This window comes from Vulpes vulpes, chromosome 3 (genome assembly GCF_048418805.1).
Source record: "Vulpes vulpes isolate BD-2025 chromosome 3, VulVul3, whole genome shotgun sequence".
In the NCBI taxonomy this organism is placed as follows: Eukaryota; Metazoa; Chordata; class Mammalia; order Carnivora; family Canidae; genus Vulpes; species Vulpes vulpes.
Window position 1 is genome coordinate 85702286 of NC_132782.1, and position 13856 is coordinate 85716141.

The 13856-nt window shown below is 38.2% G+C and overlaps 1 protein-coding gene across 2 annotated transcripts in view; it reads left to right on the plus strand.

Annotated features, from left to right (window-relative positions):
* Positions 1–13856, plus strand: part of BAIAP2L1 (BAR/IMD domain containing adaptor protein 2 like 1) — an 87765-nt gene that overhangs the window by 50525 nt on the left and 23384 nt on the right. For both annotated transcript variants that reach the window (XM_025986257.2, XM_025986258.2), the window contains exons 4-7: positions 9900–9961; positions 10066–10137; positions 11851–11988; positions 12662–12814. In XM_025986257.2, the coding sequence (XP_025842042.1) occupies positions 9900–9961; positions 10066–10137; positions 11851–11988; positions 12662–12814 (425 nt within the window). The remainder of the gene's footprint in view (positions 1–9899; positions 9962–10065; positions 10138–11850; positions 11989–12661; positions 12815–13856) is intronic.

The window sequence follows — 13856 nt, forward strand, 5'->3', positions numbered from 1 at the left end:
GGTTGGAATTTTGTAATATGTAGTCTTTTCAGACTGGATTCTTGCACTAAACCATATGCATTTAAGCTTGCTCCATGTCTTTTTGTGGCTTTAATACCTTGTTTCTTTTTTATCCCTGTATAATACTTACTTGTACACATGTACTACAGTTTATCCATTCATCTTGGTTGCTTCCTAGTTTTGGTACTATGAAAAAGCTGCTATTAACATTCATGTACAGGTTTTTCTGTACACAAAAGATTTCAAGTCATTTGGGTAAATACCTAAGAGCACAATTACTGGATTGAATGGTAAGACTGTTTACCTTTGTAAGAAACTGCCACACTGTCTTGCAAAGTGGCTGTGCCACTCTGCATTCTTAATAGCAATGAATGAGCGTTCCTGTTGCTCCTCATTCTCAACATTTGGTATTGTCAGTTTTCTGGATTTTAGCCATTCTGATAGGTGTGTGGTGGTGTCTCATTGTTACTTTAATCTGCAATTTCCTAATGACATATGATGTGAAACATCTTTTCATATGGTTATTTACCATCTGTATATCTTCTTTGGTAAGGTGTCCTTTTATCTTTTGTTCACATTTTAATTGATTTGTTTTCTTATTTTAATCTTTATCTACATCTATTGATAGGATCATATGTTTGTTTTTTTTTTTTTTTTGCAGCTTGTTGATGTGATGAATTGCCTTAATTGACTTTATTTTTTGTTTAAAGATTTTTATTTGTTTCTTAGCACAACCAGAGGGAAGAGGGAGAAGCAGGCTCTTGCTGAACAAGGAGCCCAACATGGGGCTTGCTCCCAGAACCCTGGGATCACTACCTGAGCTGAAGGCAGACACATTTAACTGACTGAGCCATCTAGGTGCCCCTTTAATTGACTTAAATGTTGAACTAGTCTTACATACGTAGAATAAATCCCACTGCTCATGGTATATAATTCTTTTCATACGTTGTTGGATTTGATTTGCTAACACCTTGTTGAGGATTTTTGTACCTCTCTTTATGAGAGATACTGGTTCATAGTTTTCCTTTCTTGGTATGTATTTTTTTAAGATTTTATTCATTTGATGGGACACCTGGGTAGCTCAGCAGTTGAGCCTCTGCCTTCGGCTCAGGGCGTGATCCCAGTTGGGGAACTGAGTCCCACATTGGGCTTCCTGTGAGGAGCCTGCTTCTCCCTCTGTGTCTCTGCATCTCTCTCTCTTTCATGAATTAATAAAATCTTTTTTAAAAAGAAAGAAAGAAAAAGAAACACTAAAAGGGGATGAATGGTCAGGAACATATTAACTCTGAAATTCCAGGTCTTTGTGATTAGATTCAGGTGATCTAGAATGCTGAGTCATTTTGTGTCCTGTGAGTATCAAATTTGATAGTGTTCATCTGCCTCTCATTTGTGACAATTTTGATTGTCCATTGGAGGTGTCTGATTTTTCCACTGTAAAGTGGAGAAATTTTCTTTCTACTGCTACTAATAAGCTATCTGAAGGGGTAACACTTTCAGACTATGCAAATATCTTATTTATCATCAACATTTGTTCCTTAGGTTTAGTATCTATTAATGAATTTTGCCTGAATCAGTGTTTACTTGTTGCTGAGTGATGATTTTCTGACTCTGAACGCTCTCTCCATATTTACCAGTTGGTTTTTGGCATTTTACTTTTAGTAGGAGCCCTCCTTGCTCTCATCTTTGCCTATTTATTGTTGTGGACTCATGGATTCCAAGATTTTTTCAATGATTTATAATTTATAACTGTCCTTAATTACTTTGGTGCTTAAACTGTCCTGTGTTTGGCCAGTAGGAGCTCCTTCAGGCTGACTCTCATCCATTCATTCACTCAGCCATTCATTCACTTATTTCTGTGTACTTACTTTCTTGTGTAACTGTATGTTCCAGGCTCATCCTGTCTTTTCTCAATTGTGGAATCAATGGCCATTTTTTCTGAGGAATGATACTTCCTTTTAGGGGGAATGATATTAGAAGCTAAGATTTGAATATTGGGTGTGCTCATTGCTACTGAAGTGTCATCTTGGTCCTTTCAGCAAACAGAGCTAGGAAATACATATATACACACACATATATGTATATGTACAGTATATATTGTAAACATACATACACTCAAAAATAGACCTATATATGTATACACATATATAGAAATAAACAGATGTACTTACATTACGTGTTCTGTGGGTTTTGTGGTTTTTTTTTTAAAGATTTTATTTATTCATGAGAGACCCAGAGAGAGGCAGAAACATAGGCAGAGAGAGAAGCAGGTTCCATGCAGGGAGCCTGATGTGGGACTCGATCTTGGGATTCCAGGATTTAGGCCCTGGGCCAAAGGCAGACATATAACCGCTGAGCCACCCAGGCGTCCCACATTATGTATTTTGAAAATATGTGTGTACTTTGGCTCCCAATAACCTCAACATGTTTATACATTTTCTCAATCCTGTAATACATCTAAAATAGTTCTGGAGGGATCCCTGAGTGGCCCAGCGGTTTGGCGCCTGCCTTTGGCCCAGGGCGCGATCCTGGAGACCCGGGATCAAGTCCCATGTCAGGCTCCCGGCATGGAGCCTGCTTCTCCCTCTGCCTGTGTCTCTGCTTCTCTCTCTCTATCATGAATAAATAAGTAAATAAATCTTAAAAAAATAAAATAGTTCTGGAATTATTAAAAATGTTTATTAATTTAACACTGTATGTTATACTTGAATTTAAAAAATAGTCTTGAAATATCTGCACATTCATATTTATAGCAGCATTACTCATAATGGCCAAGAGGTAGAAAGAACCCAGGTGTCTATCAACATTTTTTTGCAAGTTGTGAATGGACAAATAAAATGTAGAATATCCAAACAATGGAATATTATTCAGTCTTAGAAAGGCAATTCTGATGCATCCTGTAAGATGGATGAACTTTGAGGACACGGTACTAAGTAAATCAGTTACAGAAGGAAAAAATTTGTATCAATTTATAATATATTACAAATTTATAACATTAAAGTTATAAGTAAACGTAAGTATTATTAGAATTATAAAATAATATATTTTGGAATACAAAAAAAAAAAACTAAAAAGAATTCAGAGTTGGTAGGTTTGCCATTACCCTGTCTACTGATTTTTTTCTTCCTATGCTGAGCACTGTGAGAAAATGTTGTAGAGACTCAATTCTGTTATTTCCTCTTAAGATTGTGAAATTCTATTCTAATAGGCAGTTAAATTACTAGTAGATAACCCTGATTTGTGGAGGCTTAATTGTAGATTTTTCTGGTGTATCTATTTTGGTTTTGCCCTTAGTCTTATGACTTAGTCTTTATTCCTAAGGTAAGTCCCTACCAGATGTCTGTGGGAAGCCCGTGGGATTAATTGATTGATTGATTGATTGATTTTATTATTCATGAGAGACACAGATAGGCAGAGACATAGGAAGAAGGAGAAGCAGGTACCCGGGGGGAGCCTGATGCAGGACTCCATCCCAGGACCCCAGGATCATGACCTGAGCCAAAGGCAGACCCTCAATCACTGAGCCACCCAGGTGTCCCCCTGGTATTTAGTAATAAGCCTTTCTCACTTAGTGGGACTACAGCTCCCAACTCTGTATCCCCAACACTGTGTGTCCACTGAGAATCTCTGCTAAATTCCATGTTCTTTCAGCTGCTGATTTTCTTTGAGTCTAACCCTGTACATGTGTAATTTAGGTGTTAGCCAAGGATTCGAGAGGAATGAATGAATGAATGAATTTATTTGTTTGTTTAAAAGATTTTATTTATTCATGAGAGACACACAGAGAAAGAGAGAGAGGCAGAGACACAGGCAGAGGGATAAGCAGGCTCCATGCAGGGGGCCTGATGTGAGACTCGATCCTAGGTCTCCAGGATCAGGCCCCAGACTGAAGGCGGCACTAAACCGCTGAGCCACCTGGGCTGCCCTCGAGAGGAAATTATATACAGATTTTGGGTCTTCCTGTTCCATTGTGTCAGTTTATTCTATAACTTATCCATTCTAGTGTTGATAAGTTGTTTGAGTTGTTTCTGGCTTGGAGATATGAATAAAGCTGCCATGAACTTTCCTGTGCTTGCCTTTTGGTAAACAAATGCACTTATTTCTCTTAGGAATATATCTAGGAGTGAAATTGCTGGGTCACAGAATAGGCAGATTTGTTTATCAGATGCTGTCAGTTTTGCCTTTCCCGGAATGTTTTGTAAATGGAATCCTATAGTATGTAGTATTTTTAGTATGGCTTCTTTCATTTACTATACTATTTCTGAAATTTATCCATGCTGTGATGTCTGTCAGTAGTAATTTTTTATTATTGAATAGTATTCTATTAAATTCTTGAAATGAGTATTTAGAGCATTTATTTTTTTCATTCATTCTTTTCTAATATGCATTTGAAGGCTATAAATTTCCTCTAACCACAGCTTTAGTTGCATCTTACTTTTTTTTTTTTAAGATTTTATTTATTCATGGGAGACACAGAGAGAGAGGCAGAGACACAGGCAGAGGGAGAAGGAGGCTCCATGCGGGGAGCCCAACACAGGACTCAATCCCAGGTCTCGAGGATCAATCATCACATCCTGCGCTGAAGGCGGTGCTAAACCACTGAGCCACCAGGGCTGCCCCATCTTACATGTTCTTATATGCTATATTTATTTTTTCATTTCAAAATAATTTAAACTTCTATTGTGATTTCTTTTTTGACCTATAGGTTATTTAGAAGTCTGTTTTTTCATCCTCAATATATGGACATTTTCTGGCTACCCTTCTGTCAATGATTTCTAGTTTAATTTTGGTGTGGTTAAAGAGCATACTCAGTATGATTTCAGTCCTTTGAAATACAGTGAGGCTTTCTTTTGATCCTTTTAAAAATATATAGATGGCTTTAAAAATGAAGTTATCAGTTTATAATATTCTGTATATGTTCATTAGATCAAGTGTATTTATCATTCAGGTCATCTATATCTGTAGTGATATTTTGTCTGTTCTATATGTTTACTAAAAGAAGTATATTGAAGTCTCCTACAATTATTATTGACTTATCTATTTTTTAAAATTCAACTTTAAATATGTTGAGACTATGTTAATAGATGCATACAAATAAAAAATGTTTCCATCTTCTAGACAAATTGAGTTTTTTCCCATTATGAAGTGATTGTTTTATGTCTAATAATGTTTCTCACCCGCTTTGACTTTGGTTTTAATAAGATCTACATCAGTTTTCTTTTGGTGAGTGTTTGCTATGTATCTTATTCCATCCTTTTACTCTCTATCCCTGTATTTAACACATGTCTCTTGTAAGCAAAATACAATTTTTTAACCCTAAAAATCTTTGTTGTTTAAATGGATTATATAGTCCATTTACACTCCGTGTAATTTCTTTTTGCTTCCCTACTGTCTGTGTTCACTTCTTCTCATTTCCTCTTTTTGACTGGTGTTTTTACTTTCTATTCTCTTGGTAGTTAGGTGTACTTTATTCTTTTAGTGACTACCCTCGTGGCATTTTTTTCTTACCAAAGTCAGATGTTACTTGGCACTTTACTTTCATCTCAGACTATGAAAGAACTTCGAAAGAGTATATAATTCTAATGTGTAACTTCTGTTTGTCCTACTTGTTTTCATAGAATGATACAAATCATATCAGTGGTGGAATAATTAGTCTTTCTGCAAGACATTAGCTAGAACTGTGGTACTATGGTTGGCTAAGTCAGAAGCTAGACATCTGGAGAAATATTGAATGAAATGCTTATCCTGTCACTTTTTGGGTATTATTTCTCCATGCACATTGTTTACTGGTATAGTACCTACACTGACCAGAGGAGAGCACCTCCGACTGCATCCAGGGACTGTGGGGTAGGCAGCTACCAAGGGCTATTCTTAAAGGTTAGCAAAGCCTTTCAAGTTCAGTCACATGTTCATGGTTACTAATCTGCCTCTGTACTAATTCAGTGCTGGTGACTCTAATCTGTAGGATATACACTGTGTTGTGTATTTAACATATTCCATCTGCGTGTAGTTTGCTTTTATTTCCTTTATATTTTCTCCTGGCCACATTTGATATTTCGAAAATTGTCAGAAAAAGTACATCCTTTTCTAGTAACAGTTTTGGTCAGGTTTACATTAATTCATAGCATGTAACTTTAGGTCCACAGTAGATTGTCTTCCACCCTGTCATTTTATTGTCTGATTCCACTTGAAGTAACATGAAAGAAGTAGTGTGTGGCTCAGTCATTGCTCTGTGCTATTTGGAAATATGGTGTTCTGATTATCCATGATCAAATATAAATGAAAAAATATGTATTCCTACACGTTTGGCACCTGTTCTGTGCTACTCACATCCATTAATAATCCCCATCTGGTTTCTCTAAATTTATACTGTGAATTAATGAAGAATTATCTAGTTGAAAATACATAATAAATAGTCCAATGACTAATCTATATTTCAAATGAAAATTTTTGTGTGTTCTTACCAATACTCTTAAATTTTAACTTTTTAAAGTCCATTTTGCTGATTGACTAAATTCATATTTTTACGTAGTATTGTCCAAATTTTTGGACATGTTTATTCATAATTCCTAAAATTGGAGTGATATCTCTTGTCAGCTATCTGTATGAATTTTTTTTTTATTATTTTTTTTATCTTTTTTTTTTTATCTGTATGAATTTTAAGGAAAAACTAATGGTATCCTGTCACTTTATCCTGTCTATTGACTTTTAGCTATATGAAGTTCATGATTTTGAAATACAATGTATTTAAATTCCTTTAATATTGCCATTAAGAATATAATTTACTCAGACTGAGTCATATTTCAGTACTTACTACATGTCTCTTCCCAGAATGTTTACTCAGAACCTAAAAGGGAAAAAGGAAATGGTTGATCCAGTTCATACAGTGCTGTGATTTCTGAGACCAGCACATTGGTTCCTGTTTGGGTGTGTATTTAGTTCTGCTCCATTAGAATCTGGGCTGTGCTCCACCCTCTCCTTGAAAAATTTTTTTCTTCTCAGATGTAATTTATGAAAAATTAGGTTACCCGGCTAGGAGTAAATAAACGTGTGTGATGCCACATTTCAGACATAAAGTAACTTGGTATATTTAAGAATAAACTTCTGTAGATTGAACATAAAGGGGCTGTTTTCATTTTCTGTTTTAATATACACTTTTGGCAACTCCCATAGTCACAGTAAAGATGTTTTCTAATCCTTCTTTTGACCAAGGACTGCTGCTGCTGCTAAAAGTCAGCATTTAAATTCCACGAACTGTGAGGGACAGGAATAACAAGGATAAGGTCAGGTGTTCCGTTCCTGCCCACAGAGTGAATGAGCTGTTTCAGTGAGCCTTTCCACCAAGCTGCCTGCAGGGAGAACACCCCAGGCAGAAGGGGCCTCAGGGCCCAAGCACCAGGTTCAGCAGTGCTGGCTTTCTCCACACTGCCACACTAGCACATGCTTTTGTTTTGGCAACATGCTTCTCAGAGATCCACATTGTATAAGGTTGTAGAGATAAAGTTCATGACAGTTTGGAAAAAAAAAATATATGAGTGCCTTGAATTAGTCTGAATCACTCTGATTTAAGCACAATTATTTTTAGACTTTAAAAAAAGTAGATCTGACTTGCCAAGAATAGAGTGCTTAATTTTCAAGTAATTGAAGTGGGGTTTTTGTTGTTGTTTTTCATCTCCAGCCAGGAGTCATTTATGGGTTTAAAATGGATATGAAAGTAACTTAAGCTATTTCAGTATCTGATATCACTAAATGATAAAATGACGTATTGTACTTATACTCTTGGTCATGTGAGGGGCTTCCTTTGTGAAGAACTCTGATTTGTTTCCTGTTGAACTTTAGGAGAACTTAATTATGGGAGAAATGAAGTCAGTGTCATTAAGCATGGAGAGTGGAGGCAGCACCTGGGTGGCTCAGTCAGTGAAGTGTCTGCCCTCAGCTCAGATCATGGTCTCAGGGTCCTGGGATCGAGCCTGTATCAGGTTCCCTGCTCAGCAGGATGTCTGCTTTTCCCTCTCATTCTCCCTCTCTGCTTGTTCTCTCTCTCTCAAATAAATAAAATCTCCCCCCCCCCCCCCAAAAAAAAGGCTGGAGAGTGGGTATCTTGGTAACTTGGTGTGGTGGGGATGAGTCTGCCCTCCCATGTTTATCCAGCAGGCTATTCTGTTAGAGGTTTCCAGAATCACAAGCTGCTTAGAGACTTACAGGTTATATACCAATAACCTTATAAGGAGAGTCTCTGTCCCCACCACCTGCCATGGTTATTTTAAGCAGCATTATTGACGGTAGGCTTCATGCTGAGGAGTTGGTATACCATGGGGAGGGGCTGGGGAGATGACATGTTACATGTGGTTTTGAGGGATTCCCAGCACATGTGAGGAAGAGGGTCTGGAATAGAACAAGCTGGGAATCAAGAGAAATGATAAGAGCTTGAGGGGCAGGGAGACTCCTAAGAGATCCAACTTGTGGGTTTGAATGTGTTGGTGGGGGCAGACTAGGGAGACTCTTTCCCCACCCCTCATGGGACAGATGATTGGGTGCACATAGATTTCACAAGTCATCAGCATATACCTCCTCTCCCAGAGAAGGGCTGCTACTTTGTTGCTCAAGGAAGCAGGATGAGTAAGGGGCCTGATTTCACTCTAGACTTTGGCCCAAGTGATGACACACATGCACAGGGAATGAGTCTTTGTTGTTGAATTGTGACTATGGGTGAAGTGTCAACCCCATGTGACTGGCTAGTTGGCATCCAAGAGCTGGGATTGGATAATAGGGGGGTGAATTCACTTTTAGACATGTTGAATGTGAGGCACCTAATGAGACATTCAGGTGGACATTTCAAGGAAAAGGCTGAATTTCAGAATCTGACAATGGGGGTGTGGGGTGTGGGGAACTACACTGGCTATTTGAGAGTCACATGTGTTAACTGTTTCTGGAACAGGCCACCATAGTGTCATTTGTGTAAAGGTGATAGCTGAAGTTACAATCTAGTTGGTATTCTTTCTCTTTCCCTGTATCTACCACAGTCTTAATTTTAATTCTCCTTCATCTACAGCCTTTCAGTTCACCCAAGGAATTCCTACCAAAACTGTGGGAGGATCTCTCCAGCACATTGTGTTATTGTTTAGTATGATTTGGTGGTTGTTCCAAATGATTCTGTTTTTTCCAGTTCTTAGGTATCAGACCCATTTGGTTCCTGTAGATAAGGGAGCAGGGAGAGGCTCTTGTTCACCTTTATTAGAGTTTAGTAGCAGAGATGCATCACACTGCCTCAAACTGCAAGAGATGTATTTTGCAAATCAAGTGGTTGTCTTGCTGCTTTTGGAGTAAAGCTCAATTCTGGAACATTCTCCTGTGACTGTACTTATTTCAGAGAATTGATGTAGTCCCAGGAGATAAGAGGCAGAGCACTGTCCCTGCTGCATTTTCCCATGGCATGACTATTTTCCAAAATGACACAAGAGCTAATATGAGAAAAAATGACCTTTATCTTTTATGCCTGACAGATAATCAGATTACTCTAGGGATTAGATAAAAATAAGTCATTTGTTCTTATAGTTACTATAAGGGCCATGATAATCTTTTGTAAGAGAATTTAAAAATTAAATCAGATAAAATTCAGCTTAGGGAATGAGAAAATATAGAAAGCATGATGTGAATTTAAAGACAAAGTTGGCATTCTTTGGATGAACAGTGTTGGTAGAGTAAGTTTGCTAGGGCCTGTGTTCCTCTGGAACCCACTGCCATGGGCATGCAGTTAGTGTTTCTGACATGCCACAGGCCCTGATGCTTCCCGGTGCTAAGGGCAGTGAGAGATTGTGCTATATTCCATTATTTTACTTTCTGTAGTATCCTTACAAAATCCACACAGTGACTTTATCCCCAACATCTGGTTTTATTCACAGGCCATGTACTTATAGAGATTTCAAGTACCCACAAGAAACTCAATGAGAGTCTTGATGAAAACGTATGTGAACTATTTTTGTACTTATAAAATATATTTTATTTCCAAACATTATTTTACTTAAAGTCTCAAATCTGGTGTGGACTTTTAATTCCTTTTGTTAACAGTTCAAAAAATTCCATAAAGAGATTATACATGAGCTGGAGAAGAAGACAGAACTTGATGTAAAATACATGAATGTGAGTACCTGGTTTTGCTCTATCTCCATGGCTGGAGGTGAGTGTGGGGTATGGGAGCCTGGTGATCCAGGAGGTTGCATTGCCTGATCTCAAAGCCTGAGGAGAACTTTCTCTTACTGTTTATCCAGCCACAGCAAACTTGGACAGAGCTTAGTGCTGAGTACATACATAGATGCGTGAAACTGACAAGGTCCATTGGAGCTGGGTGCCCCCTTTGCATTAACACCTGGGATCTTTATTAAAAATCAGAGAGGAAAATATTGCAAGGAATCCTCCTACCTCTAGAAAGCACTGTTTTCAAAGAACACATGTGGGGAAGACATCTGCATCTATATTAGTGCAACTGTTGCTGTCACAAATCAGCACTTGAGGATGTGAGACATGTGGGAGAATACCATCTGGGGCTCTCTCAGGCGCCTAGGTCTGTTTGTCAAAGACTATTATGTGGTGTCCCTTACCTGTCCCCTGGTATTGATGAGTCCAGCAATTTTCTCCTGTCTGACCCTCCAGCCCTGTCACATGGCTCTTTTCATCTCCTTTACCTGCTGTGGAATAGCTGCTCTCTTTGCCACCCAAAGCCCCCTTCTCACCAAGACCTCCACTTGGCAGTAAGTTGTGCAGTTACCCTGAAAACATCCCACTGCCCTTGTGTGCATGTGCTCTGCGCAGTCTAGAGGAAGGCCACAGGACCACCCACAACTGCTGAGGTGGATGTAATGCCAAACATTTTACATACATTATCTGATTTTTACCCCTACAGAAACTCCATGATGTAAACTACTCTTATCCTCACTCTATAGATTAAGGGAAAACATGGATTTTATAGAAATTAAGTAATTGGGCAGCCCAGATGGCTCAGCGGTTTAGCGCCGCCTTCAGCCCAGGGTATGACCCTGGAGACCCAGGATCGAGTTCTGTGTCAGATTTCCTGCATGGAGCCTGTTTCTCCCTCTGCCCCTCTCTCTCTCTCTCTCTCTCTCTCTCTCTCTCTCTCTCTCATATGAATAAATCTTAAAAAAAAAAAAAAGAAATTAAGTAATTGCTGAGATTACACACCGCAATTCTAACCCAGGTCTGTGAGGCTCCAAAAATCCTTTGCTACAGAGCACCCAGAATAATTGGAAGTGATTACACTCGTTCATTCTGTTTTTTTTTTTTTTTTTTTTTTAAGTTTTAAGTCAGAGGTGCATGGGTCCCTCGGTCCATTAAGCTCCTGCATTCAGCTCAGGTAACGATCCCAGGGTGCTGGGATCAAGCCCCACATCAGGCTCCCTGCTCATTGGGGAGCCTACTTGTTCTTCTATCCTTCCCCCCACTTGTGATCTCACTCATGCTCTCTTGCTGTCAAATAAATAAAATCTTTTAAAAAATAAAAAAATAAAACTGTAAGTCTTGAAACATGTGATTTAATATTGCTTTTTATTCACCAAGGCACTTAACCATTCAGTGTCTAAAAAAATTGAGAAAACAAGAAAGAAAAGAAAGAAAAGACATTCTTGTAAAAGCTGCCCTTGGGGGTCACTGGCCCCTTGTATGAACAGGGGACTTTAGGACAAAGCTCCCTGCTGAAGTTGGAGGGAGAGAGTGTATGAAGTGAGAGTGTGTGCATTGTAAAAGGATGCAGGACGACTCCCAGTGGCAATATCAGCAAAAGTAACTGCCCAACAGTCTGTGTGGTGCTACATTCAAATAAGCACAACATTTAACTTACAGGCAACTCTCAAAAGATACCAAACAGAACACAGGAATAAATTAGATTCTTTGGAGAAATCTCAAGCTGAATTGAAGAAGATCAGAAGGAAAAGTCAAGGAGGACGAAATGCACTCAAATATGAACACAAAGAAATTGAGGTGAACTTTTCAGCACTGTTTTGTCTTGTGGTTGGTAATTTGTACAATTTACAGGGAGGCTTACCTACCTCTGTCAGTCTATACTTTATTTGCTCACTGCTGTGCTGCTGTTGAGTTAAAAAATGAGCATTTTTGACTAGGTATGAATTGTAGGCTGCAGAGTTTTCCAGAGCTAAGAATCATTAGTAGCCTCCTAAAAGCATTGCCCTTTTCTCCTGGTTCAGGAGAGGGGTAGGTAAGGGATGTTCCTTGATTAACATCACTCTCCCCATTTTACAGATGAAGAAAATGGGGCTTGGGCTAAGTCATGTGGTTGATACTTAGAACTGGGATTTAAATTTGGACTTTCTGGTTTTTAAAGCCTTTGATTTGCCAATAGAACACAATCCTATTCCTGAAGTATGTAAAGTGATACTTTGTGCAGGTTGCCTAGTGAAGAATGTAAGGCCTTTGGCAACGTCCTTCCACACATGAGTCAGGGATCTTAATGAGAATGATGATACCTTCTCAGGTTAGGTTACAACTTTGTTATTTTATCTCATGTTTATCTGCATTTAGTGTTTACTCCATTTCGAAATAAACCAGGTGTAAAGATGGCACAAGATAAATGTCTGGCTATACAGCTATTTGATTCCTCATGTCATACTTGTATAATTATTATTTATTTTCCTAGTATGTAGAAACCGTTACTTCTCGCCAGAGTGAAATCCAGAAATTTATTGCAGATGGTTGCAAAGAAGCTCTACTTGAAGAGAAAAGGCGCTTCTGCTTTCTGGTTGACAAACACTGTAGCTTTGCAAATCACTTACATTATTATCATTTACAGGTGGGTTCATGATGGCAATTGTGTTGCATTATTAATCATTTAATTTCATATTCAAATGCCCTTGAAATGCTTTACCTTCCATATGTGCCTCAATGTAAAGTGGTGGGCCTATTTTACCAATGAGAAGAGATGCCAAAGAAATAGCTTTTGACCGACTTGAATATATAAACTTTTAGAAATGTAGATGAAATGATTAAATGTTGCTTATAATATGTAATTAATTTAGAAGTATATCCATATTTAAAATCTTTCATAAAAAATGTGTAATCATTAAGAATTAGCACTTTCTTTTCTCACCTACGAGTCCGCTTTTCTCAGACTCTCATGCGTCGTCAGCCTCAGTGTCTTCACCAGAGCCATGGGATGAGTATCAACAGACCTGGGTGGTTTGAGTGTTTGCCTTGGGAGTCCATGTACAGAGGTGTCCCTGGAAGTTCTATCCCAGCCACAGACCCATTCACAGCATCTGGACACTTGTTGTGTTTCCTTTCTCATTCCTCTCAAGGATGTTTCCTCATGATCTCCTTAACTGAAGAACTGGCTTTCCTGCCCTCCTTCCAACACACATAGTTGTGAGGTTTTTAACCCCAGGAATCATTACAATATATATATATATTACTTTCCTTTTTTAAAAAAAAAACTATAAATTTTATTGGGCCTATGTAAGTATCCAAAACTAGCATTAAATTAAGTCAAATAAAAAAAATTTTTAAAAATTAAGTCAAATATTCAGTCTTATTTATAATAATTTAGAGAGCACTCCATGATAAAAGGTTTGTAAGAACTTGAAAATAAGGCAACTTCCTCTTTTTCAGGGGAAAAACACTTGGCCTGGTATGTATGCATCACTCGTATGTTAAATATTCTATAAAGTCTTTGCAAATTTAAGGACTGTTCACCTACCAAATAAATCCCTAAGATCTGATATTGTTACAGGAAAGGAAAGAATTGAGGTATTAGATGATCACTTTTGTCAATAGTGCATCTGTACTTAGTTCAGCAGTGTCTGTTTCCATTGTGAGGATGTCCTGCTGGGGCAGGG